We start from the raw sequence: 26,993 nt of genomic DNA, 5'->3' as shown, positions 1-26,993 counted from the left end.
TTTATTGCCACACCGAGGCATATTGAAGTTCCTGGGCCAGGGGCTGAATCGGAGCTGGCAGCTGCTGACCTGGCTAATGCAGCACTAGAGCCTTTAATCCACTTCACCAGGCAGGGATCGAACCCACACCTCTGCAGTGACCCGAGCCGCTGCCGTGGGAACTCCTGCTTAGGCCTCTTTTAAGGTATGGGCACTGATTCTCCTCTCCTCAGTCAGTGCTTCTTTTCATCACATCGGCCTTCTCAGATTATCCCGGACATTTTTTTCCTTCCATCCCTCCTCTGCTGCCTTTAAAAAATATACACTGCCTCACTTTCTTTTTGTGTCTCTGAAATTAGCATCTGGCTTCGAACACGGCTCCTTCATGTCATGGCATGGCTGGCAGACCACGGGCCAGGTGTTAGATTTCCCTGAGCCTCAGTCTCTTCATTTTAAAATTGGGCATCGTAGTGGTACTGACCTCACAGTCCTATCCAGGACTGACTGAATTAACACACACGAGGTGCTGGGAACAGGGCCTGGCCTGTGGCTACGGCTCAGTTAGTGTCAGCCGGTTTTGTAATCCTCTCCTCCTTGCTGGGCAGCAGCTTTCGTCTGCTCAGCTCCTGCTGTTGTTGCCCAAGCAGCCGCACTTTGGAGGAACTGAAATACTACAGTGCCCGTCTCATTCTCCATTCCTGTAACAGAGAGGAAGCCCTGTATTGTCTTTCGAGCGGAAAGCTAAATGTTCTGTCTTCTGAGACGGCCAGGTCACTTTGGGCACGGGGCCAGGCACCCTGGGGAGGTGGGCCCTCGGACCCTAATTCAGAAGCTCCGTCTTAGGCCAGAGCGGGAGGGAGCTGCTGCCTCTTTGAGCTGCAGTTTTAAGGCCTCAGGTGAGAACAGTGTGAATGTGCTTGCTGGTGCCTCGAGGGGTAGGCGTGGATGATAGCTTGGCTCAGGGAAGGGATTGGAGGGGCCAGGAGCCAGTTGGGAGAGACGCCTGCATGAACATGTCAGTCAAAACCCAGTTGTATTTATTGCATGCTACGCCCCTTTGGTTGTCATTATCCTTTAGCTTTTAACAAAAAGGTGAAGGCCAGAGGGGAAGAAAGAGTGCTATATGGGAAATTAAGAGATGGGCTTAAGAGGCAAAGGTGGCCAAGTGAGTTAAGGCTCCAGGGTTGTCACTGCTGCGGCTCGGGTTCAATTCCTGGCCCAGGAACTTCTGCATGTTGCAGTCATGGCCAAAAAAAAAAAAAAGAGAGAGAGAGAAGAGGCAAAGGTATCATACTCATTAAATCACAGACTGGAAGTTCTGTGTGTCTGAGAGGCTGGGGGATGCTGCAAGGGAGTTGGTTAGCTTCACTGCAGGGTGATCAGGCCTGGACCCCAAAAGTCACACACACGTTTTCTTCTGGTCTTGTTTCTCCAGAAAGGGGTGCCCAGGTGCTCTTGCTGGGGGAGGGGGAGGCGGAGGGTATGTGCTGGCGGCAGCAGCAGAAAAGGACTTAATTTCTCTCGTTTAAGTAGGTGGTCATTCGCTCAGTCTTTCTGGTTGCAGTAGGGCACCTCACACCCTCTCTCCCCCTATCACCACCTCCTTCACATCCCATCGAGGCCTGGGGTCCTCAGAGTTGGAGCCCTGGAGCTCCGTATTTCTCCACAGTAATCTTGCTGTCTCTCAACCAGCTGCTGCCTGGTATCAGCTTGCTACCTCTAAGGGAAGGGCAAAAGTAGGAACTCCTTCCCACAAGGAAGTTCTTCCTCTCCTGCCACATGGGGAAAGAAATACACCAAGAACTGGTGAAGGGTTAGCAAATACTCACTGATTTCCAGGAGGAAGCAATTACCTTACATTTTGAGCACTGTCAAACGCTCTGCGAAGTATTTATTTATTTGTTTATTTATTTTTTTGTCTTTTTGCCTTTTTTAGGGCTGCACGCACAGCATATGGAGGTTCCCCGGCTAGGGGTCAAATTGGAGCTATACCACCAGCCTACACCGCAGCCACAGCAATGCCAGATCCGAGCTGTGTCTGTGACCTACACCACAGCTCACAGCATCGCCGGATCCTCAACCCACTGAGCGAGGCCGGGGATGGAACTTACTAGTTGGGTTCGTTAACGGCTGAGCCGTGACGGGAACTCCTAAGTACTTATTTATGATCTCATCAAATGCTCCTAACAACCCTGCAAGGAGGTGTTAGAGCTTCCATCCTACAGGCGAAGAAATGGAGGCTTGGCTTGGCTAAGCAACCCTTAAAACCCAACCACCCAGTTCGGGCAGGGTTGAGGGTGGTCTGATTGCCAGTCTCACAACCATTAGACTATCTGCTTTTATTTGCATAACCCATGAGTGAAATTAGCAAGAGCAGCTGAGGTGTGGGCACCGGAAGGCCAGCCTGTAGGTGTTTGGGAATGGCAGGATCCCAGTTGTCTGGGTTGGCTGAGGTCTGACCATCTCCAGAGGCTCTCATGACCTCAGTGCGTGGCCTGGATGACCTGGGTCTGTCCCTGCAGTGCCATTTTCTTGGGATCAGCTTGCTCTCTAATGGCAGGGGCCAGTGAACCTGCACCAGGCTCCGTCTTTCTCAGGTGAGAAAAAAAATTACAACTAATAAAGCCATGCCACATTTTATAGCACGTCATCTCGGAGAGACAGCTTTTTATTAAGGCTCTGAAAGTCACTGCAGTAGTCTCCCACGTCTCATGGATATGATACTAAGAAAAAATTGTTTTAAGAGTACAGTGTGGGAAATCTCTGTATCTTGGACTCATTTTGCTGGGAACTTAAAACTGCTCTTTAAAAGTTTCAACATAAAAGTTTCAACATATATTTTTCCCATTCTCCCCCCCCCCACACACACCCTTAACCTTCCTTGCAGAGAGCTTAAGAGAAGAAAGTTTGGTGCATAACGTTACTTATCCTACAGCAAAGTCAAGGACTCAAAGCACTCCAGATGCTTGTCCCCTGTTTCTGGGGCACATGGGAAGTTTCTTTCCAGGATTTCCGCCTAATGCTTGGCCCTTCGCTGCTGCTCAGGCAACACTTGCTGAATGAATGGAGGCAGGAAAGAGCGGTTTGGGGGCCCCAGCAGGGTGTGAGATGAGGAGGGAGAGAGAGAGCAAGCTGTGAGAAGGTGTAAAGAGGGTGTTGCCAGAATTCGGCCTCTGTCTGCAGGTGCCGAATTGAAATGCAGGGACAGAGTTTTGGGTAAAGGAGAAAAAAAATAGCTTTATTGCTTTGCCAGGCAAAGGAGGGTCACAGCAAGCTAATGCATTAAAGACTGTGCCCCCCCCCAAAGAATTTGCAAGGAGTTTTATAGTAAAAAGGAGAAAAAAAGGTTTTCAGATAGGGATCAGGATTGGGACAAGCATGCATTCTTCTTTCTTTGGGGGCATCTTAGCCATCAAAGCTGGAGTCAGGCGATCTCGGCCTGATCCCGCCGGTGGTCTTCTGGGTTCTTGCCCAGAACAACAGTACTTGCGTAAAGGGCATATGGATCAGAGATGAGAACAAACTAGGAAAGTTCCTGAAAACACCCCGTGCTAACAATCTTTAAGCCACAGGCAGTTGTGCTGGGGTGCCTAATCTTTAGCTGTGGGTGGTTGTGTTTAGGGTGTAACTAAGGGAGAACGACAAGGAAGGACTCTAAGCCGTTCAATTTCCAAGTATGCATTTCAAGGAGAAGCCTAAGAATATAACTTTTCTCTCAGGGGTATGAGGCACCTGCATCCAGGAGAGCGGCTCACTGGGCTGGCGTGGATGTCAGGAGGGCAGGAGTTGGGAGAGGGACCCAAGGGCTCGCACTTACCCCAGAAAGGTGAGAAACCGCGGGTCCGTGGCCAGGTTGCCGTCTATGGTTACGGACAGGAACGCTGGACTCAGCAGGTGCACTGGCCGCTGGGTGGAGAATTCCAGCACCGCGACGTCCTTAGCTGGTGCGGGTCTTCCCGAGAGGCCGGGGGAGCAGGGACTGAGCAGTCCCAGGAGGAGCAGCAGCGCCAGCGGCAGCCCGGGCTTCCAGCGCAGCAGCATCTCGGGCTCACCTGGCTGCCTCCCCCTGCGAGCAGCAGCGCGGCGACCAGCGAGACCTGGCGCACTTCCTCCCAACCCGCCACAGCGGCCTTTTCTCCTTCCCCACCCGCTCACGCCTCCTCACCCCTCCCACTGCGCCCTGCATCCCTCCCACTCCTGCCCGCATCCCTCCCACTCCTGCCCGCATCCCTCCCACTCCTGCCCGCATCCCTCCCACTGCTCCCTCTCCGCCCCGCTCCGCCTCCCCGCTCATTCCTCCTTCCTCGCACGCTTTCCACTTACGAAATCACCCACATTCATTTGAAGGGTGCGGACGTGATGGGGATCCAAGCGCCCGGGAGGAGCCCTAGGCATCCCAGAGCTGGCTTCTTGAAGCACAGTGCCCAGCGCACATCGGTGAGACCGCCAGCAGTTCCCTCCTCCGGGTCCCAGCCAGTGGCGCCTGGGCTTCTGATCGAAATGAAAACCTCTAGTGAGCATTCCTCACTTACCCCCTCCATCTGGCTTTTGAACTGTCCCTTGAGCTTGCCAAAACCTGATGTGGCCTCAGGCCAGAGTGCTGTTTCCAAGGGGTCTTCCTTTTGCCTGAAAAAAATCGAATCTGGGCATCTAGACAGAGATCATTCCCAAAAATGTCTTTATCAGTTTCTCATGAAAACGGTATGTAGCAAAGCTTCAAAGTACTGGGTCTCTGACATCTCTAACCAAGGACCTAAAGCCTTCATACACGTGTGGGGGTTGTGACTGTCCCTTGAATTTGGAGCCATTGCCAAGTTTCCCCTCTGCATATTTATCTTTAGCCGTTGGCCAAATTTTTCTTTAGTTTTCCTGTGATGCCTTCACTGATTTGTAATTATAACAAGCACCATGCACTTAGGGCTTTTCTGCGCCTGATGGGAGAGGTGCTTCACCTGTGCTCTCCCTCCCTCCCACAGCACTGGCAAGTGGGTATTATCCTCATTTTGCATGTGAGGACCCAAGCTCTGAGACGGACACGTCCAAGTGTAAGAATCGGGATGGAAAGGCAATTATACAACGCAGAGCAGATAACAGCCGGAAATGTAACTTCCTCAAAGAAGTTTTGCCTGAGTCTCCAGGCAGCTGAACTCCCCCATGACACATTCTCATAGCATCCTGACCTTGCTAGAACATACCACATTCGTTAGTGTTGTATTGCTCCATGTTGGCCTCACCTCCTGGATTATTAACTCCATGAAAGCAGAGATGGGGTTTGTCTTGTTTGCTGCATTCACTGAAGCTCATGGCACCATGCTTGGCACTTAGGAGGCATCCAGTAAATGTTGAATAAGCAAGTGACACCAAAACCCTTAGGATTTTTTGCTTAGATTGTACCACCAAAAAGCAGTAAATAAAAATGGATTGTTTTGAAATTTATATGTAACTTGCACAGATCCGTCTACCCTTTTTATTTATTTTTTTCTGTCATGTGGAAGTTCCTGGGCCAGGGATCCAACCTGAGCCACAGCAACCCAAGCTACTACAGTGACACTGAAGACCCTTAACCCAATGTGCCACAAGAGAACTCCAGATCTGTCTATTCTTAAGCAATTAAAGAGTTAAATGTGGGAGTTTCCTGGTGGTCTAGTGGTTAAGACTCAGTGCTTTCACTGCTGCAGGCCCAGGTTCAACTGGTCTGGGAACTGAGATCCCACATCAAGCCAATGCACACCAGAGGCAAAAACAAAATTTAATGTATAGTTAATTGAAGAAGGTGACAGTTTAAAGACTTCGTGTATGTATACCAGTTACTTAGTAATTTTCCCACCTGAATCAGATTTAAATCCTACAATTATACATAAAGAAAAAATTTGTGTATAAGTATTAGGCTACCGGGAGATCCTAGAGCCATAGACAGGGAGGTGGAAAAGCAGATGTCTGGGCTCTTTTCTGCCTTTGTCGTGACCTTGCTTCTATAGCCCACCCCACCCCACCCATGCCTCTGCTGCCGTGGGGCAAAAGTCACACCCTTTTCTTTGGAATTTTTGGGTGATTTGAAAAACTGACCATTGCAAGTTTTCTAAACAGTGAAGCCTTGTGACATCCTGCGGTGTGGGTCAGTGCAGTCCACACCAGCATTACTGATACAGAAACTGGGAAGACATAAATGAGGAAGGCAAGAAAAGCAACTTGCATAAATGATGACTGTTGAGATCAGATGAGTTCCTGGCTCCTGGATCTAAGTTGGTTTGATCCATTATGCCAGATAAGAGTACAAGAAGAAACAGAGAGTTGAAGTTCCAGCTTTGCTGAAGCTTAGGTGCAGGTTGCAGCTACGTCCAGGGTTGGGTCCCTGGCCCAGGAACTTCTGTATGTGGTGAGTGCGGCCAAAAAAAACCCCAAAAAAGACTATATACAACACTAACGAATGTGGTATGTTCTAGCAAGGTCAGGATGCTGTGAGAATGTGTCATGGGGGAGTTCAGCTGCCTGGAGACTCAGGCAAAACTTCTTTGAGGAAGTTACATTTCCGGCTGTTATCTGCTCTGCGTTGTATAATTGCCTTTCCATCCCGATTCTTACACTTGGACGTGTCCGTCTCAGAGCTTGGGTCCTCACATGCAAAATGAGGCACATAGGAGGAATATGTGGTAATACTAATAAAATTTGTCATTTCAGAGACACTTTATAATTAGACACCTTATTTTGGGGGGTAAGTTCCAGCTTATATGCATCTTAGCTAGAGGTCTTTTACATGTATCCTAGCCCTGCAGCTTGGAAGGGTGTGGAATATTGGGCCAGTTTTTCAGCTTCCCAGAGCCTCAATTTCCTCATTTGGAAACTGGCTATAATAATGCGTATTTCACAGTGCTTTTTTGAGACTCAATTAACCTAATATATGTAACACATCTGGCTCCACATGCAGTATGAAGTACTCGTTCAACAGATGAGTCGTTTCTGTCATTCTTATTACTCATTTAATCTTCACACTAATCTCGGAAAGTAGATTTGGACCCGGCTTTCTGATTCCAAGTCCAGAGGTTTTCCACCAGCTCCCCCAGATTTAGTGACTCACAAATTATGTAACGATAATGATGTAGAAATAAAAATCTTCAAATGAATTAGGACCAGTCCATACCAACCATTTAGCAATTATGAAGTGGCTTCATTTCCATATGGCCTTGGATTGCCTTTCAGGAGCAGCAGTGGGTTTTTAGGGACTCACAGAAGACTGACCTGGCCAGCAACTACAAACACTTGTAAGACAACAGCTGATTGCAAGGCGTCTTCAGAAAATAATCATCTTTTCACTTGTCTGTCTAGAAAATTAAGATTTTCCTAATTTGGAGGGCAATTTCTTAGACATTTGTGGTTCCTCCAGGCTGTGTAAATAGTACACAGATATTATGCTGTTTTCAGTTGTTGGGGTAAGACTTTACTATAGTTTTAATTTCTTTTGTTGATCAAACTATACACTGCAACGAAGAGAAACTAAAAGCAAATATATGCTGGAGGCTAGAAAGAAGGACGTTAACATGTATCGAGCGTATATCATTCTTCAAGTTGCTGTCACATGTTTGTTCATTCATCTGGACATTCAAAATGTCCCAGGGTCTGTCATGTGCCAAGCACCGGCCTGGACAGCAAGCGGGAGGGTCCCTGCGCTCTCCGGCTCCCAGACTCACTGGGGAGTCAGACAGTTTTGTTTTTTCTTTCTTGGATGCACCCAGGGCGTGCGGAAGTTCCTGGGCCAGGGATTGCTGCTGAGCCTCAGCTGCAGTCTCCACCACAGCTGTAGCAACACTGGATCCTTAACTCACTGCACTGGGCCGGGGATTGAACTGGCACCTCCACAGAAACAAGCGGATCAGCAACCAAATGTGCTACAGTGGAAACTCTCAGATGGTTTTTTTTTTTGGTTGTTTGTTTTGTTTTTTAAAAATCACGCAAGAGTAGGAGTTCCCGTCGTGGCGCAGTGGTTAACGAATCCGAAGGAACCATGACGTTGCGGGTTCGATCCCTGCCCTTGCTCAGTGGGTTAAGGATCCGGCGTTGCCATGAGCTGTGGTGTAGGTTGCAGATGCAGCTCGGATCCGGTGTTGCTGTGGCTGTGGCGTAGGCCAGTGGCTACAGCTCCGATTAGACCCCTAGCCTGGGAACCTCCATATGCCATGGGAAGCGGCCCTAGAAAGAAGAAAAAAATAAATAAAAAAGATAAAATCATGCGAAAGTAAAATTGCAAGTGTGGTGACCAATGCGCCAGAGAAGATGATGTGTTGTACCCGCGTATGTTGGAGGATTTGAACTTGGGTGGGTGGGGGAGTTCCAGTGGTAAAACAAGTGAGGAGCTGCAAGGTCAGTACACAACTGGGTAAATTTGGTGCTGGTGGTGCTGGTGGTGGTGAATTCCCATCATGTCTCCTGAGGTTAAGAACCTGACTAGTATCCATGAGTATTTGAGTTCAATCCCTGGCTTCTCTCAGTGAGTCAAGGATCCAGTGTTGCCAGGAGCTGTGGTGTAGGTCACAGGTGTGGCTCAGATCCTACGTTGCTGTGGCTGTGGTGTAGACTCTGGTTTGACCTCTAGCCTGGGGACTTCCATATGCTGCAGGTGCAGCCCTAAAAAAGCAAGTTGGAGAGTGGGAAGCATCAAGGCCAAGGAGATGGCGTGTGTAAGGATAAGGGAAAGGAGAGGGGTGGAGAGAAGGCTGGGATGGCTGGACATGGAGAGCAAGGGGCCTGGCATCGCGGAGTCTTGCAGTGTCCTTGCAGAAACGGGGGCCATTAGAAGGCCTTCAAACTGGAATGAGGATGTATGATCAGATTTATATTTTAAAAAGGCAAGCTATAGTTCTGTTTCCTCTCTGTGTAGATGCCTGTTTATAGAATATGTATGTGCATTTCTCTGTAGCTCTAGATGGATTTTCAAATTTTTTTTTATTAAGCTCATGTCTATATATACCATAAGTATGTATTTCTTTCCGAGTCTGTGGGAAAGTGGGTACTTGGAGCCAGAAGGTGAACCAGGGGTATCAAAGAAAGCAGCAAGTGTCTCTAGAGTGAGGACTCTTAAGTCCCAGAGGTCACACAGAGTAACCAGATAGGTTATTGTGGTGCAGGCTGAGGGATTATTCAGAAGTCCCCAGAGGAGAGCTGACCACCCCATTTTGGTCACCTGTCTCTGGGATAACGAAGGCCCTGGTGGAACTGGCTAATTGCATTCATGGCAAAAAAAGCACAATAAAGTGAGTTAAGTGGGACATAATATAATGTTACTTCCAGGTTCTAGAAACAGTATAAAGAATGCAAACTTGGGCAGAAAAGGAAATTTCCAGCAAATGTATTGGAAATGGGGTGGTGGTTGAGGAGAGAGGGAGGAGGTGTCCTATCCCAAAATTATATATAGGACAGACTCCCTACTGTGTTCTTAACCTGGGACCAGGTGTCAGGTAGTTGAGGCCTCTCAAGAAAGAAGTGCTATGAAGTGGGATGAAAGTATTTCCTGCTTTGTTGACTCCGAAGAAGGAGTTAAGGAGGAAGGTGGCCTATATAGGAAGCAGTCCTGGCGGTAGAACCAATTTAGTGCTGGGGACTTGTGCCTTGTAATGGCTACTGTTTGCACCCTGACTGCGGCCGAGCTGCATGTTGGAGAGCTCAGTGAGCTGGGTTGGCAGTGGTGCCCACAACTTGCACTGAATAGTTGGGTTGGGCATCGTTGCGCAGTTATTTAAATATTGTATTAGGCTTTGTTATGATTTCATAAAATGGATAGATGATGGAAAATACTGTTGCTGAGAAACGTGGGTCCCATTAATTTATTTCATTTGCCACCAGGTGGGAGCTCACTAAGTGGCCGATAGAGGCAAGCCCTTATCCTCAATCTGAAGCTCTTTAGACACACATGAGACAAAGGCATGCCCACTTCTGAAGGAAAAACTCATATTAAAGAACCTATTAACACAACATTGTAAACCAACAATACTTCAATTTTAAAATGTTTAAAAAATAATCTATGAAAAAATGCTGGACATAACCTTATTCCAATCCCAACCCTAACAAGTAAACTTTATTTAAAAACACACTGAGGTGTATGGAATGATTGGCCAGTGGGGACCAGCTGTAGAGTGCAGGGAACTCTGGTCCGTGTTCTGTGATAATCTCTGTGGCACAAAGTGAGTGTTTTCCCACTGACTGCTATGCTATCATGTGGATGTAGCACCTCTTACTTGTCCACTTATCAGTTGACAGAAATTTGTGTTTTTTCCATTTGGGGGCTGTTATGTGTAAGGCGTCTCTGAACATTCATGCACACGTTTTTTGTGGACACATGTTTCCAGTTCCCCTGGGTATGTGCCTTAGGAGTGGAATTGCTGAGTCATATATGACAACTCTGTGTTCAGCGTCTTGAAGCAAGTTTTTCCACGGTGACGGTAGCATGTTATGTTCCCACCAGCAATACATGAGGTTTCTAATTTTTACACATCCTTGCAAACACTTGTTATTATTGTCTTTTTTATAGTATTTATCCCAGTAGGTGTGAAGTGATATTCTATTGTGATTTTGATTTCTATTTCTCTAATGAAAAATGACACAACTTTTTTTCAGGTTCTTATTCGCCGTCTGTATATTTTCTTTGGAGAAATGTCTAATTCTGTCTGTCAACTTTTTGTTTGTTTGTTTTGCTATTGCCGTGTAAGCGGAAGACGGTGTTACTCTTAAAGACTTCAACACACACATGATTACCTGTAGTTCAATATTTTGTTTATGGTTCTTTTTGTTTTTAGGTAAAATTTACATACAGTGTGTTAAATCAAGACAGCAGGCCCCAAAAGGAGTCACTTATGCTAAACCTCTTGTCACTAAACTGAAACAGGTACAATTTCCGCATCTCCCAGAAATGACATCTTAAACCAGTCAGTCAGGAATCACCTGATCAGCGCTAGTTAAGTAACCTGCATGTTAGACCCCATCCATCCCTAAAAGGAAGTGACCTTGCAATAACCTTTTTTTCTTTTTTTTTTTTTTTTTTTTGCTTTTTAGGCCCACACCCGTGGCATATGGAGGTTCCCAGGCTAGGGGTCTAATTGGAGCTACAGCTGCCACCCTTCACCACACCAGCTCCGAGCCACATCTGCAACCCACACCACACCGGATCCTTAACCCGCTGAGCCAGGCCAGGGATAGAACCTGCAACCTCATGGTTCCTAGTCGGATTCGTTTCTGCTGTGACAAGATGGGAACTCCGACCTTTTTGGTTTTTTTGACTAGTACAACTTTCTTGTTCACTCCTTTCTGCCTATAAATATGTTTCATTTTGTGCAGCTCCTCAGAGCTCCGTTCCGTAGATTGGATGCTGTCTGACTCATGAGTCATTGAAGAAAGCCAGTAAGATCTTTACAATCTATTCTGTTGAATTTTGTTTTTTAACAAGTGAAATGCACAAACCCTAAGTGTAATGTTGGATGAGTTTTGAGTTTTGACAAATATGTGAAACCAAACCTCTATCGCTCCTAAATTTCCTTCAAATCCATTCCTGGTAAATCCCTCTCTCTGTCACAAAGGCAATCACTGTTCTAATTTTTTCACCATATATTAGATTAGCCTGCTCTAGAACTTTAAAAAATCGCTAAAATCATACATTGTGTACTCTTGTGTAATACTCGTTCACTCAACATAATGTTTTTATTTATTAAAATTTTTTTCTTTTTGATTATGGTTTATTGAATATAGTTCCCTGTGCTATGCAGTAGGACCTGGTTATGTATCTGTTCTATATATACTTGGCATCTGCTGGTCCCAAACCCCAATCCATCCTTCTCCTATCCCCGTCCCCCTTGGCAACCACAAATCTGTCCTCTATGTCTGTGAGTATGTTTATGTTTCATGGATAAGTTCATTTGTGTCCTATTTTAGATTTCACATTAGATGATATCACATGGCATTTGTCTTTCCCTTTCTGACTTCACCTAGTATGATAATCTCTAGGTCCATCCATGTAGCTGCAATTGGCATTGTGGCATTATTTTTTATGGCTGAGTAATATTCCATTGTGTATATGTACCGCATTTTCTTTACCCATTCATCTGTTGATGGACACTTAGGTTGTTTCCAGGTCTTGGCTATTGTGAATAATGGTGTTATGAACACTGGGGTGCGTGTATCTTTTTTGATTTATAGTTGTGTCTGGATGTATGCCCGTGAGTGGGATTGCTGGTTCATACAGCAACTCCAGTTTTAGGTTTTGTGGGGTTTTTTGTGTATTTTCTAGGGCCACACCCATGGCATATGGAGGTTCCCAGGCTAGGGGTTGAATTGGAGCTGTAGCCGCTGGCCTACACCACAGCCACAGCAACTCGGGATCCCAGCCTCGTCTTTGACCTACACCACAACTAATGGCAACGCTGGATCCTTAACCCACTGAGCGAGGCCAGGGATCGAACCCGCAACCTCATGGTTCCTAGTTGGATTCGTTAACCACTGAGCCACAACGGGAACTCCCAGTTTTAGTTTTTCAAAGAACATCCAGTCCTGTTTTCCATAGTGTATGTACCAACTTACATTCCCACTAAGAGTGTAGGAGGGTTCCTTTTCTCTACACCCTCTCCAGCATTTGCTATTTGTAGACTTTTAAATGAAGGCCACTCTAACTGATACAGGCGCCTCACACCCTGAGAGAAAAGTTATAGTCCTTACGCTTCTTTTTGAAATGAATGCTTTGAACAGCTTAGCGTCCTTCCTTGTCCTTCTCCCTGACTTGGTTACACCCTAAACACAATCACCCACAAGCTAAAGATTAGGCACCCCCAGCATCATTGCCTGTGGGTGAAGGATTATTAGTACGTGATGTTTTCAGGAAGCTTTCTAGATTGTTCTAACCTCTGATCCGTATGCCCTTTGCGCAAGTTCCGTTGTTCCCGGCAATAACCCAGAGACCCCCAGCGGGATCATGTTTCTGACTCCAGCTTTGAAGGAAGAGGAATGCATGCTTGTCCCAATCCCGATTCCTATCTGCAAACATGTTTTTCTCCTTTTTACTATAAAATTCCTCGCAATTCTTTTGGGGGGGGGCAGTCTTTAAAGCATTAGCCTGCTGTGACCCTCCTTTGCTTGGCAAAGCAATAAAGCTATTTTTTTCTCCTTTACCCAAAACTCTGTCTCTGCATTTCGGTTTGTTTCAGAGGCCGAATTCTGGCAACATAATCAAGGCGAGGTGATACCTCATGGTAGTTTTAATTTGCATTTCTCTAATAATTAGCAACGTTGACCATCTTTTCATAGGCCTGTTGCCCATCTGCACAGCGTAATTTTTTTTGGTTAATTCAGGCTGTTGTGTGTATCAGAATTCATTCTTTTCTTGTTCCTAAGCGGTTTCCATTACGTGAATATATCACACCTTGGTTATCGATTTTCTATGGATGAGTATTTTAGGTTGTTGCCCATTTGGGGCTATTACGAATGAAGCTGCTTAGAGCCTTCTCTCAATCTGTTTGTGGACACATATTTTCATTTCTCTGGGATAAGTAGCCAGGAGTGAAATTGTTGGGTCACAGGGTCACTATGAACCTGTCAACACTTTCTTCTCAAGTGGCTGCACCCCCACAGGGCGACGCTCCCATAGGAGTCCCTCCCGGTTGTCCCCACCCCCACCAGCACCAGGCGTTGTCATTTAACATGCCCATCATACGCCCGTACAGGGCATGAAATCCCGTCTCACTGTGGTTTCAGTGTTCATGTCTCTGATGACTAACGCTATTTTTCTGTGCATATCTTCCCTTTGAAAAGCTTCCTTTATAAATTGACTTTCCAAATTTTTATCAATTAGATGGTGTTTTAACTATGTAAGGGTTGAATGCCTTTGGGGATAGTATAAACAAACCAATGAAAAAAATGCAGAATTCTCCGCATTCAGATAGTAAATATCTGAAGAGCCAAAGAAATGTACAATACATTGTCAAGAGGGGCCTTGTCTAGGTGGGGTGTCAGAATTGTTTAGGTTGATTTAAGAATGAGAGTCCGATAGGGCTCACACCCAGGATGTGTGCTGAGTGGCCAGGGTCACTTTGTGACTTTCGGAGGCCCTGGCCACTTCTGCCTTTGTGGGAAAAAAACATTAAGAATGTATTTTAGGGGGTTCCTGTAGTGGCCCGGTGGAAACGAATCTGACTAGCATCTACGAGAACCCAGGTTCGATCCCTGGCCTTGTTCAGTGGGTTAAGGATCCGGTGTTGCCATGAGCTCTGGTGTAGGTCACAGAGGCAGCTCGGATCCTGCGTTGCTGTGGCTGCTGCAGCTCTGATTCCCCTAGTCTGGGAACATCCGCATGCCATGGGGGCGGTCCAAAAACAAAAAAAAAACAAAAAACAAAAATTGTATTTAATTCATGAGAATAAAAATGAGTATAACCCGGAGTTCCCGTCGTGTACAGTGGTTAATGAACCTGACTAGGAACCATGAGGTTGTAGGTTCTACCCCTGGCCTCACTCAGTGGGTTAAGGATCCGGCGTTGCTGTGAGCTGTGGTGTAGGTTGCAGACGCGGCCCGGATCCTGCGTTGCTGTGGCTCTGGTGGAGGCCAGCAGCTACAGCTCTGATTCAGCCCCTAGCCTGGGAACCTCCATATGCCGCGGAAAGCAGCGCTAGAAAAGGCAACCCCCCCCAAAAAAAATTATAACCCAAGATTGATTTGATATTATATATTCATTATTGTTATAATAATATTTTTCTTATGATTTTTAAAAGAAATTAAAATTCAGATATATCTGGGAGTTCCCATTGTGCCGTAGCAGTAATGAACCTGACTAGTATCCATGAGCATTTGGCTTCAATCCCTGGCCTCTCTCAGTGGGTTAAGGATCTGGCATTGCCATGAGCTGTGGTGTAGGTCCCAGACATGGCTTGGATCCTGCATTGCTGGCCATGTAGCTGCAAGCCCCATCAGACCCCTAGCCTGGGAATTTCCAGATGTTATTCCATACTCTTAGAGAATTATCTTCTTAGATACTTGAGAGGTATCAGAACAACCAGAAGTTTCAGCCTGACCAACTCATCTCACAATCCTGACCTAGGTTGCAGTCCCCGATATAATTACTACAGTTCTTAATGCCATAATCTAAGGAAAATGTGGTCATTAATAGGGCTGATTTATCCATTAAGCAGAGTGCAGAGTGGCTAGGACCTGTCTGTGATACTTTTAGGTGCCAACAAATATATCCTAATTTCTTTTCTTTTCCTCTTCTTTTCCTTTTCTTTTCTCTTTTCTCTTTTCTATTTTCTTTTCTTTTCTCCTCAGGCCACACTTGTGGCATATGGAAGTTCCCAGGCTAGGGGTCAAATGGGAGCTGCAGCTGCAGGTTGATGCCACAGCCACAGCAACACAGGATCTGAGCCAAATCTGCCTGCAGCAATGCCAGAACTTTAACCACTGAGGGAGGCCAGGGATCAAACCTGCATTCTCATGGATATTAATTGGGCTCTTCACCTACTGAGCCACAATGGGAACTCCTAAAAGTATAAATATAGCTGGAAATACTTAAGGGAATCCACTCACTTTAAAAATTCATCTTTGGAGTTCCTGTTGTGGTGCAGCAGAAACGAATCTGACTAGTATCCATGAGCATGCGGGTTCAATCCCTGGCCTCGCTCAGTGGGTTAAGGATCTGGCATTGCCATGAGCTGTGGTGTATGTCACAGACACGGCTCAGATCCCGAGTTGTTGTGGCTGTGGCGGAGGCTGGCAGCTGTAGCTCCAATTCAACCCCTAGCCTGGGAACTTCCGTATGCTGCAGGTGCGGCCCTAAAAAGCAAAGAAATAAAAATAATAATAAATAAAAATCTATCTTTAAGATGAGTGCTAAAATTGCCTAGGTACATAGCGAGAATTATATGCTTTAAAAACTGTGACTTCTGGAGTTCCCGTCGTGGCACGGTGGTTAGCGAATCCGACTAGGAACCATGAGGTTGAGGGTTTGGTCCCTGCCCTTGCTCAGTGGGTTAACGATCCAGCGTTGCCGTGAGCTGTGGTGTAGGTCGCAGACGTGGCTCGGGTCCTGTGTTGCTGTGGCTCTGGTGTAGGCTGGTGGCTACAGCTCCGATTGGACCCCTAGCCTGGGAACCTCCATATGCCGCAGGAGCGGCCCACAGAAATAGCAAAAAGACAAAAAAAAAACAACCAAAAAAACTGTGACTTCTTAAAAGCGTAAGAAATAATTAGCTTTTAAATCATTGAAATACTAATTCTGAAAATGAAAACAACTTTCTTTGCGTGGAAACTACCCATGAGGACTTTAAAAAAATGCTTTGGCAATCCGTCTTGTGGCAGTGGAGGAAACCTGCCTCAGGTAAGTGGTGAGCAGAACGGGCTGTGTGAAAAGTGGATGCCAGCAACCCAGTGAGAGCAGGAGTCTGCTCCTCCTACTTATTTGCCATTTTGGGGCCTCAGCCCCAAGCTCAGCGGCGTATCAGTGAAGGCTTATGCCCTGGATACTGACGTCCCAATGTCAGAGCTCAGGTCGGTCAGTTTGCTGTGGTCACCTTACTACAAAACACCCTGAGTCTTTCCATCAGGACCTGAGCTCTCCAACATGGCTTCCCCCTTGGCTAAGACTCTGCTTTTGGGTTATTTATCTGGCTGTTTATTCTACCCGGATTCTTCTTTGTACTCCCTTGGCGCAAATTAGAGTTTTTGGAAGCAGCCTCAAATTTTTCAGTCACTAGGATCCTATTTGCCCTCACTTCCCAGAATAATAAATAATTCCTCAAATGGTGCCCTGGTGGCCTGAATAAATGGCTGCCCCTTCCAAATGGTCTAATTTGCATCCCAAGCATGATTTAGATACCCAGCAACATCCAGGATTCTGTTTTTATTTATCTCATTAGTTCGCTTTCTAGTTACTTTGATAACTATACTCAGAATAGCCATACTGTCCTGCTTGGATAAGGGAAGTACTAAAGCCACAGAGCTAATGTGGGTTGTCTTAAGTTGTTATGCATGAATACACATTCACAGGCAAAGCTTATAATACGTTTAAAATGTGAAGCATGATTCTCCTATCTGCAGTCAGTTTAGGAGTTACAGTAATTTCACTTCCTTGCTCCCTGGGATATTGTTATACACACAACGTCGTGTCTCTGCCTACTCTTCCTGCCTCTAAAAATGACTTCTCCTCCTCAGTCCACGGGATTGGTTCTGTGCAGCAAATTTGTGAGGTGTGATGGCCATTTTTTCCCGCCACGGTTGGCTGACCAAGGATGGGAATGAAAACTAAACGTGAGACAGAGATCCGGGAGGGTGCCCTCGGGTCTGCAAATGGAGGCCCTGTGAACGGGGTTCTGAAGCCACTGCTGTGGGGCAGCCGTCTGGCACCACACGTCTGTAGAGCCCAGGGAGCCTGTCTGCAGAGAGAGAGGAAGAGAGAGACAGAGACAGAGCGACAGAGAGAGAGAGATGCAGATGCGCCGAGCAAAGCAAAGGTGGACACAGCCTGGGAGAGGCACAGATGATGTCTGGTGGCATTCTGGTCCTGCTTCCATCTCATGAACCTGAGGGCACATCCTCCCCCTCCCCTCCCCGCTCCTCCTTCCCCTCCCCTCCCCCTCCCCCCTCCTTCCCCTTCCCCCTCCCCCCTCCTCCTTCCCCTCCCCTCCCCCTCCTCCCCCTCCTCCTTCCCCTCCCCGCTCCTCCTTCCCCTCCCCTCCCCCTCCCCCCTCCTTCCCCTTCCCCCCTCCCCCTCCTCCTTCCTCTCCCCACTCCTCCTTCCCCTCCCCTCCCCCTCCTCCCCCTCCTCCTTCCTCTCCCCACTCCTCCTCTTGCCTCACCTGTACCAATGGAAGTTCCCAAGCTAGGAGTCGAATTGGAGCTGCAGTTGCCTGCCTACATCACAGCCACAGCAACACGTGTCTGTGACCTTCACCACAGCTCACAGCAACACCAGATCCTTAACCCTCTAAGAGAGGATCAAACCTGTGTCCTCATGGGTACTACTCAGGTTTGTTACCACTGAGCCACAACAGGAACTCAAGAAAGGGATTTCTTTTAGCAACATGGATGGATCTAGAATCTATCATGCTAAGTGAGGTCAGCCATACAATGAGACACCAACATCAAATGCCTTCACTGATGTGTGGAATCTGAAGAAAGGAAACACTGAACTTCTCTGCAGAACAGATGCTGACTCACAGACACTGAAAAACTTACGGTCTCCGGAGGAGACAGTTTGGGGGGTGGGGGGATGTGCTTGGGCTGTGGGATGGAAATCCTGTGAAATCAGATTGTGATGATCATTATACAACTACAGATGTGATAAATTCATCTGAATAATTTTAAAAAACTAATTAATTAATTAATTTTTTAAAAAAGGGAAAAAAAAATCCATGAACTGAATTCAGGACACACTTTTGTTGTCAACCTCTGAAAAAAACGTGATGCCCAAAAATAAAAACAGATTTTTGCAATTAAAAAAAAAAAAAGGGATTTCTAAAAACGTAATTAAGCCCTAACAAAATTACTGTAGGGCGTGGAAGAGAGCGCTCCAGGCTGGGCCTCTGTCCCGAGTCTCAAGAGCATGTTGTAAAAGTTCCCATTGCCGCTCAGCAGTGATGAATCCGACTCGTCTCCATGAGGATGTGGGGTCAATCCCTGGCCTCGCTCAGTGGGTTAAGGATCCAACTTTGCAGTGGGCTATGGTGTAGGTTGCAGACGTGGCTCGGATTCCATGTTACTGTGGCTGTGGCGCAGGCTGGCAGCTGTAGCTCTGCTTCGACCCTTAGCCTGGGAGCCTCCATATGCCACACATGCAGCCCTAGAAAGACCTAAATAAATAAATAAATAAATAAATAAATAAATAAAAGGCATCTTGCAGAATTGGCCCACCAGGGAATGGGAGGCTGAAGCAGGACTTAAAGGCACACTTGCACAGCCTTGATCCATGACCAGCGGCCTCGGGACACACAGGAAGCTGATGATGGGTGCCAGACCCAGGCTGTAGAAAACCCCAGGGCAGCACTTGGCAGAGGAGGATGGCCACATAGCATCGAGATGGCCTGCACTGCACATCCACCTTCAAAGTAACCACCACAACCAAGATGAGAATAAAGCCAGCGCTTACTGATACCATGTGCCATCCCAAGCAGTTTGTATGACTCCGCTCAGTTCTCCCAGCAACCCTGTTGGGTGGATGCTGTCGCCTGGGTTTTACAGACCCAGAAACCTGAGGTAGAGAGAGTCAGCCTCTCCAGGGCAGGCGAGTGGTGTGCAGGAGAGGCGGGCGCGCGTCTTCTGGTGTAAGCTCGTTCACGTCTGCAGCCCTAGCCGCGAAGACGTCTGGGAAGCAGAGCGTGGGTTTTGGTTTTCCCACCTCTGCAGCTCTCCAGGTCACACTAGGAGGCAGCTGGGATGTGCCACGTGGCTGTGCACCACATCCATCCCTCGAGGCAGCTGCAGGCCCGGGGCTGACCATGGTGCAAACACTCAGCAACAGGGATTCCAGCCAATAGATTCAATGGCCTAATTGGTCATCTGTTGCCCTAAGATTAGCTCACCACAAAACCCTATCAAAGCAATCCAGGCAGCTTCCACATTGTCTCTGGCACACATTGCTGTTTGAATGAGGTTTAAATGAATTTCTTGCTTGTGTTTATTTCATCGATACTAAATTATAGCCTTAAGCTTGGTGTTTCAGATTTACTCATTTTTTTTTTTTTTTTTTTGGCAAAATGGCAAGTGCTTTTTTCTCAAAATAAGCAGAGCAACTCCAAATAATGCTTACAAGCTCACTGGGTGCCAACAGTTCCCCTTCGTTTTTCAGAACCAAACTCAAAAGTCATCTCTCTCGTGAGGATTTTCCGTTGCAGCTTTGAGGACTTTTAACAATGGTATTATTTTCTGTAAAAGATTTGTACACGTCTACGTTAGTTTACAAGGGCTGTCATAAAAAAGTACAGCAGACTGGGGGCTTGACCAACAGGAATTTCTTTTCTCACTATTCTGGAGTCTAGAAACCTGAGATGAAGCTGTTGACAGCAATGGTTTGCATTGAGGCCTCTCTCCTTGGCTTGTAGACGGCCGTCTTCTTGCTGTGCATTCAGAGGTCTTCCCTCTGTGCGTCTGTGTCCTAATCTCCTCTTCTTAGAAGGACACCATTCATATTGGAGTGAGGTCCACTCTAATGGCCTTATTTTGCCTTCATTATGTCTTTGAGACTCTATCTCCATGTACACTCATAATCTGAGGTATTGGGGGTTGAGGGCTTCAACAAATAAGTTTAGGGGGACACAGTTCAGTCCTTAAAAAAAGTTCTTTGCCAGGGTTCCTGTCATGGCTCAGTGGAAAAGAATCCCACTAGGAACCATGAGGTTGTGGGTTTGATCCCTGGCCTTGCTCAGTGGGTTAAGGATCTCACCTCTGAGTTTTAAAGAGTTTGCATTTGAACACCACTAACCAGTTGGCGTTTGTTGGGGAAATGTGATTAAAATCAAGATCTCTTCACAGCCCAGAAAATCTCTCTACAAAGAAGAGAAAGACAACAATTGTATTATTGAATAAACATAAACCAGAATGCGATATGTATGTCAGGCCATCTGCTGAGAGACGGCAGAGACAGAAAAGCCACCTCATACACTCATAGCCTATGGCGTTAGTTCGGTTTTGCAATTTGCAGTCAGGGGACAGCTGACATTAGGCCCATCTCCTCGGGGGAGAGTGGGAGAAGGGGGCAGGTGTCGACCCTCAATAGAAAGTGCAGGTTGGAGTTCTCGTTGTGGCTCAGGGGGTTAAGAACCCAACTAGCATCCATGAGCGAGTTGGCCTTGCTCAGTGGCTTAAGGATCTGGCATTGCTGCAAGCTATGGTGCAGGTCACAGATGTGGCTTGGATCCAGTGTTAATGTGCCTGCGGTGTAGGCCGGTAGCTGCAGCTTTGATTCGACCCATAGCCTGGGAGCTTCCATATGCCCTGGGTGCAGCCATAAAAAGAAAGAAACAAACAAACCTATGATTTTAGTTTGGTTTATAAGCAACACGAAACTGAAGTGCTTAAATAAAATACCCAAATAACACTCAGAAGTGTTTTTTTGTTTGTTTGTTTGTTTTTGCTTTTTAGGGCCACACCCCTGGCATGTAGAAGTTCCCAGGCTAGGGATCTAATCGGAGCTACAGCTGCTGGCCTACACCACAGCCACAGCAACTCAAGATCCAAACTGCGTCTGCGACTCACACCACAGCTCATGGCAATGCTGTATCCTTAACCCATTGAGCAAGGCCAGGGATTAAAACTGCGTCCTCACAGATACTAGTTGGATTTGTTTCCGTTGCGCCATAGTGGGAACTCCCAGCACTCAGAAGTCTCCTAACTCGCAATATGGATGTGACAAATGGTTTCGGAAATGAAAGGAATGGAGCTCCTTCTCTTCCAAGCAATTTGATTTACCGATGGAAAAATTCCCTTACAATCCCGGCAGAGACCAGCCAGAGCCCGTGTTTCCAAGAGCAGAATTCAAGCTCCCCATTCAACAGAGATCACTGAAGTGCACTCCAGTGAAACAGCAGCCTGGGATGGGATGCCTTGAACTTGGCCTGCTCACACCCTGTAGACATAGGAACCTAGTAACCACTCTGTGAGTGAAGCCACTAGCCATTATGAATCTGTGTGAATGAAGCCACTAGCCATTTATGCATTTGGAATAAACAATGGGAAAGATGTTTCCTCCTGCTGCATCGACAAGCAAGAAGTTTCAGCAGCACCTGTTAGAATCTACTCTTTTTGGGAGTTCCTGTCGTGGCTCAGTGGTTGAGGAAATCTGACTGGGAACCATGAGGTTGCAGGTTCGATCCCTGGCCTCGCTTAGTGGGTTAAGGATCCGGCGTTGCCATGAGCTGTGGTGTAGGTCACAGATGTGGCTTGGATCCCGAGTTGCTGTGGCTGTGGTGTAGGCCGGCAGCTGATTTGACCCTTAGCCTGGGAACTTCTGTATGTTGCGGGTGCACCCCTCCTCCAAAAAAAGAAAGACAGATCTTGGTGAAGTTAGGCATCCTAGAAATGGGCAAGCTTACTCATAGCTTGGAAAAAATAAGGGGAGCTTGACACCGCATTGGAGTTGCTGATATTTTAACATGTTGAAGCTTTTGATACAAGGGAACTGCAGGTACCTTCCCAACGCTTCAGTGCATTCAGCTGACATCATCAGAATGGCCACACTTAAACCCTTTCATTTGTCTAAAATTTCACTTGGTTTAAGGACACAGGTAGAAATTCAGCTTAACATTTTCCTAAAACTCGAGGCAGCAGTTGCTCGAACTCCATTCACTGAGTCATCTGTCTTCTTCTCTGTGACCCAGGTGTCACCTGTACTAGCTGTTGATTTCTCTGCTTGTCACCCCTCCCCTCTGACTTCTGAAAAAACTAAAACACTGGACACCCAGGATACAGAGGTGGGCAAAGGACCAGTTTGACCAATCAGAAATCCCCCCAGGGGCTTCTCTCCATGCAGGGCCCGAGGAGAGCTCTTTTCGCCTTGACTTGAAGCTGTCGGGTCAGTCCCTCCAGAGCTGCCTGGCAAAGAAGAGCTGGCTGGTTCCGAGGTGCCTTCTGGTTCCCGTCCTATCGCTGCCATGGTTTGAGAATTTGGCTACTGAATTTTCTCTTTTAAGCTAGATATACCTGGGTTTCTAACCATCAAACCTGAAAAGAGCATGTTTACCAAACATTAAGTTTTTAAATGTATTTGAATCTATTTTTATTCTCCACCGTTTCCACTGGGCTCCCTTTCCATTCTTCTCAAGAGCTGAACTGTTCCAATTTCTTTACATTTTAATATCTTTTGGAGTTTTCTTGTGGCATAGAGGGTTGAGGGTTCGGTGATGTCATGGCAGCGGCTTGGGTCGCTGCTGTGGCACATGTTCGATCCCTGGCCCAGGAATTTCCCCATGCTGTGGGCGTGGCCAAAAAATGTGTCTTTTAGAGCTAATGTCCCATCCCTCCCCCGGTATAGCCTTTCCGTTGGACAGACCTCGAGAGACATTGATCGGGGCTGAGGGAGACCACAGGAACAGGGTTTTCGAGTTTCTGTGAAGATAGTCTTCCACCCTGCCGTCTCTCATCTTCAGTGAACGAATTCAAGCGGGATCACGAATCGGTCTGTTATACACTGGTATGCAAGAACCAGGACTTAGAGCCTTACCCACACGGGCAGACTAATAAAACGGCAGCTTCTAGATTTTTTTGGTGGTGGTTGTTTTTTGTTTTTTGAGGGGGCTTCTAGATTTTAACACCCTGAAGACTGGACTCTGGAACACACCTCAGTGGCTGCACCCAAGCCGCCCGCAAGCGAGCCAGCTGCTCTTTTAGGATCCTTTCAGCGGCAACAAATGGAACACGTGCTGTACAGCCCGGGCTCCTACCAGGACCTCAGGGTGCCGTCCTGCGCCTCACGCAAACGGGCGAGGTGGGAGGGATGCAGTGTATCGCTAGGGGCAAAGCCAACGGCAGGAGAGAGGAACACTGAGGACAAAATGGGAAATTCACCCGAGACAATATTGTAGTCAAGGGCACAGACTTGGAACCGGGATTGGCGGGGTCTAAATCCCTCCTCTGGGCAACTAATCTCACATGACCTTGGGCAAGTTGCTTTAATGACATCACTTTTCCAACAGCATTTGCTCACTCCACGTCTCTCTATCACACTTTGCTATTTCTAGCAATACTTCAAACTTTTTTTGTTGTTATTGTATTTCTTACAGTGATCTTTCTTTGATCAGTGAGCTTTGATGTATCCACTGCACAAAGATTTATGACTTACTAAGGGCTCCGATGATGGTTAGTATTTAACAGAGTATTCTTAATTGTGGTGTATACATACTGTTTTAGACATACTGCTATTGCACATGACAGACCGCAGGGTAGTGTAGCGTAACCTTACACGCACTGGGAAGCCAAAGCACTCATGTGACTTGCTTAGCTGCGTTGTCATGGTGGTCTGAAACTGAACCCACAATATCTCCGAGGTGCGAGGTGCGTCCATATTATAATGATCTAAAACGTTAGAGCAGGAGTCCCCATCGTGGAGCAGCAGAAACGAATCTGGTTAGGAACCATGAGGTTGCAGGTTCGATCCCTGGCCTCACTCAGTGAGTTAAGCATCTGGCATTGCTGTGAGCTGTGGTGTAGGTGGCAGCTGTAGCTCCGATTCGACCCCTAGCCTGGGAACCTCCATATGCTGTGGGTGTGGCCCTAAAAAAAAAAAAAAAAAAAAAGGGAAAGAAAAGAAGAAAAGAAAATGTTAAAGCCCAAAGAACTTAGACTGTGGATCTATTTGTGAAGTTTCCAATGGATGCCTCACAGGTGAGGAAAACTTTAGCTAAGCCAGTTCAGTACTTATAAATATTGCTAGTTATGACTTTTTCTCAGTTTAACCAGTCATCTACATTAACCTATGAATCTGAAAAGGGAGGGGGGAAGGCAATATTTAAGCTGTGTTTGAAGAGAACCTTTCAATTATTCATTTGAGCAGAATTCATTTTTATAGAGGTCCTTCCTTTGCACAGAAAGCCGTGGTAGGTGCTGTGTGGCAGGGAGATGATAACGAAGGACTTGGCCTCCAGGAGACCTCAGACTAGTGGCATTAAAAAGACACGGGCCTAAATGAGGGGCCCACAATCCGTAGAGGAGGGAAAGAACCCAAGTGTGGGGTGGGGGCGGGGCTGAACCTGGACAGTGTCAGAGAAGAAAGCATTTCTACTTGAGATTTAAAGTATTCGTGCATTTTGAGGTGAAACTTAAAAGTATACAGTACATTTTAAAGATAATTTTCCACGCACTGGGAATAGCAAATGGCGGGTTTGGGAAGCCCAGAGAAAATTCCAGGATTTCCAATAGTCCAGTTTGATGAAAGAAATGGGTTAGAGAATAATGAAAGATCTGGTTACAAAGGTGTGTTGAGAAAATTAGATTTCATTTTGTGCCAGATACCAGATTTTGAAGCAGAGAAATGTGTAATTATTTATGCAATTATGGGTAAGAGGTATATTCAAACATCATCAATAGTTCTTTATAATTAAAATATATTTTTTCATTTATAAATTAGAGGGAGTCTTTAATAAAACATATATATAATAAATAATTCATATACAAAAATGCTCATCGGACAGCTTCATGCCTTTTCAATGGAAGAGGCCGTAATACCAGGGAAATCAGAAGGTAATCTCAATAACTCTTCCGCTTCTTCTTGCAAAGCCTCTGCTTTTTCATGCAACAGCATCTATGATGAAAAAATCAAGACATGAGGCAAAAACACGCACTGCTAGAGAACTGCTAACATTTTACCATCATCTATTAGATACCGGAATCCCTACATATCAGCAATCTAGACATTAAAACTGACAATGAGATTGAAAGCTAGCCACTTAAGAACAAATGATTATAGAATATGAAGCTGAGGCATTTAGTTAAAGCCACTTTAGCTGATCATTGCACTTGGTATACCAAAAATAAGGGAGCTTTAATACTCTCAAAGATTTGTTTTATTGAAGAGTCAACCACTTAAAAATTAACTTTTAATCTATAAAATTCAAGACAACTTTGCAAAAATTTAATTAGTTCTTGAAAATATTATCCTTTATATATGTATTTCATTACTCCTCAAAGTTTAGTATGCTATCTTTTAAAAACCTATCAAAGTTTCAAAGAGAAGTTTTATTCCAGCTCCTAAAGTTAACATGGTTAATTTCGAAAGAAGCATAATGAGCAAAGGAAGTATTTCTAAACACGGTGCATAATGGGTGTCCGTGAGTATTTGCTGAATAATGATCTTCCTCCTGTTTCTTTAAAACACTAGAAGTAACATGTTGGTGTTTGTTGCGGCTGGGTTTTGTGTATATTATTGGTATGAAATACTTATACTACTTATAACATTTCTGTAATAAAAAGCTTAACAAAATCACATAGAGAAAAAACCCACTCTCTACCAATTCGATATAAAACCTAGCATTTTCTACCATTATATAAAGGGAGTTATAATGTAATTAGCTAAGCTTTCCAGCGGCTGGTGAGCATGTAAAATGAACTTCCCAGCACATCCTGTAAACACTCCACGGCTCAACAAGAGTAACAAGTAAACCACCCAAGCTCACGTGTCAGCATCACTAGAACACAGAGGACGCCATGAACAGCAAATTACTTGCAGCAATTTGTCTCTCCCTGAGAAGCCAACTAGTACCCTCTGTTACTAGTGACTCATTCTTTACGTTACACTTTCCTGTTCAAATGACTGTGTGGTGTCTGTTCCCAATGACTAGCCTTGACAGATAGAGCCAGAAATTAAGAAAGTACTCCAGTAATAATGGGAACAGGTCAAAAAGGCCCAGGGACCAGCTGGCAGGGGCACCTGCTGGCCAACTCTGAGGCCATCTTTAATGATAGTAATGGGTTGTAACTCCTTGATAAGTATGAAACAATGGTTCATTCTGATATAAATAAACGGAGAAATAAATGAGGAAGGGAAGTCTTTTCTCAAAGTAAAATGCCAATAAATAAATGTAGAAGGAATAACGGAGGTAGAAAATCACCATTAGACAGATATGGAAATAAGTGAGTCAGGCAAAAACGATCAGTGGATGCTAAAACAAGTGTGTGAAAGCGTAATGAAGACGAAGGCATCTGCATAGTCCCAAAGTATCCTTTCCCAGAATACTAATTACAAAGGGAAAAATAAAAACTTGACAGTAGACAAACTTGCCAGATGACACTTCCTTAACCAAATGATTAAAGACGTTATCAGTAATGGGATAAAGTGACATCCTGTGGTTCCTGATATGATGTGCTAAGGACACGCATCATTTTCGTGGCATTCCTACAAAAAACTGTTTAACCTCAATATAATCATAGCTGGTTTCTTTATTTCCATTCCGGCTCCCCTATTTGCAACCTCTAACCGACTCTTCTACTCAAAATCCCGCACGGCATATCCACTTTGCTCTTTCAAGCGGCTGGAAAGCAGAAGAGACAGTGGGAACAAGAGCATGGACCTT

At 45.9% G+C, this 26,993-nt stretch overlaps 2 protein-coding genes and 1 long non-coding RNA gene across 20 annotated transcripts in view; 1 reads left to right on the top strand and 2 right to left on the bottom strand.

The window, feature by feature from the left end:
• HPSE (heparanase) overlaps positions 1-4,117 on the bottom strand; it is a 38,711-nt gene extending 34,594 nt beyond the window's left edge. For 2 of the 3 annotated variants that reach the window (XM_084970661.1, XM_084970662.1), the window contains exon 1: positions 3,797-4,117. Coding sequence is in view for 1 of the 3 variants with exons in the window: in NM_001146130.2 (NP_001139602.2) it covers positions 3,797-4,020 (224 nt within the window). In the remaining 2 variants the exon portion in view is untranslated. 3 annotated transcript variants of the gene reach the window in all.
• Positions 1-26,993, top strand: part of LOC102167078 (uncharacterized) — a 95,288-nt gene that overhangs the window by 44,138 nt on the left and 24,157 nt on the right. The gene's annotated exons all lie outside the window — the stretch shown is intronic.
• The window catches only part of HELQ (helicase, POLQ like), a 34,349-nt gene continuing 32,367 nt past the window's right edge, over positions 25,012-26,993 (bottom strand). For all 13 annotated transcript variants that reach the window (XR_014813447.1, XR_014813445.1, XR_014813443.1 and 10 more), the window contains one exon: positions 25,012-25,225. Coding sequence is in view for 9 of the 13 variants with exons in the window: in XM_084973601.1 (XP_084829727.1) it covers positions 25,118-25,225 (108 nt within the window). In the remaining 4 variants the exon portion in view is untranslated. The remainder of the gene's footprint in view (positions 25,226-26,993) is intronic.

The sequence above is a fragment of the Sus scrofa genome, chromosome 8 (assembly GCF_054392235.1).
Source record: "Sus scrofa isolate SSC_HxYL_T2T_F1_AM1 chromosome 8, Sscrofa_HxYL_maternal_Yorkshire_Landrace_v2.0, whole genome shotgun sequence".
NCBI classification, from domain to species: domain Eukaryota; kingdom Metazoa; phylum Chordata; class Mammalia; order Artiodactyla; family Suidae; genus Sus; species Sus scrofa.
The sequence above is the reverse complement of the archived record's forward strand: the minus strand, read 5'-3'. Positions and strand labels throughout refer to the sequence as shown.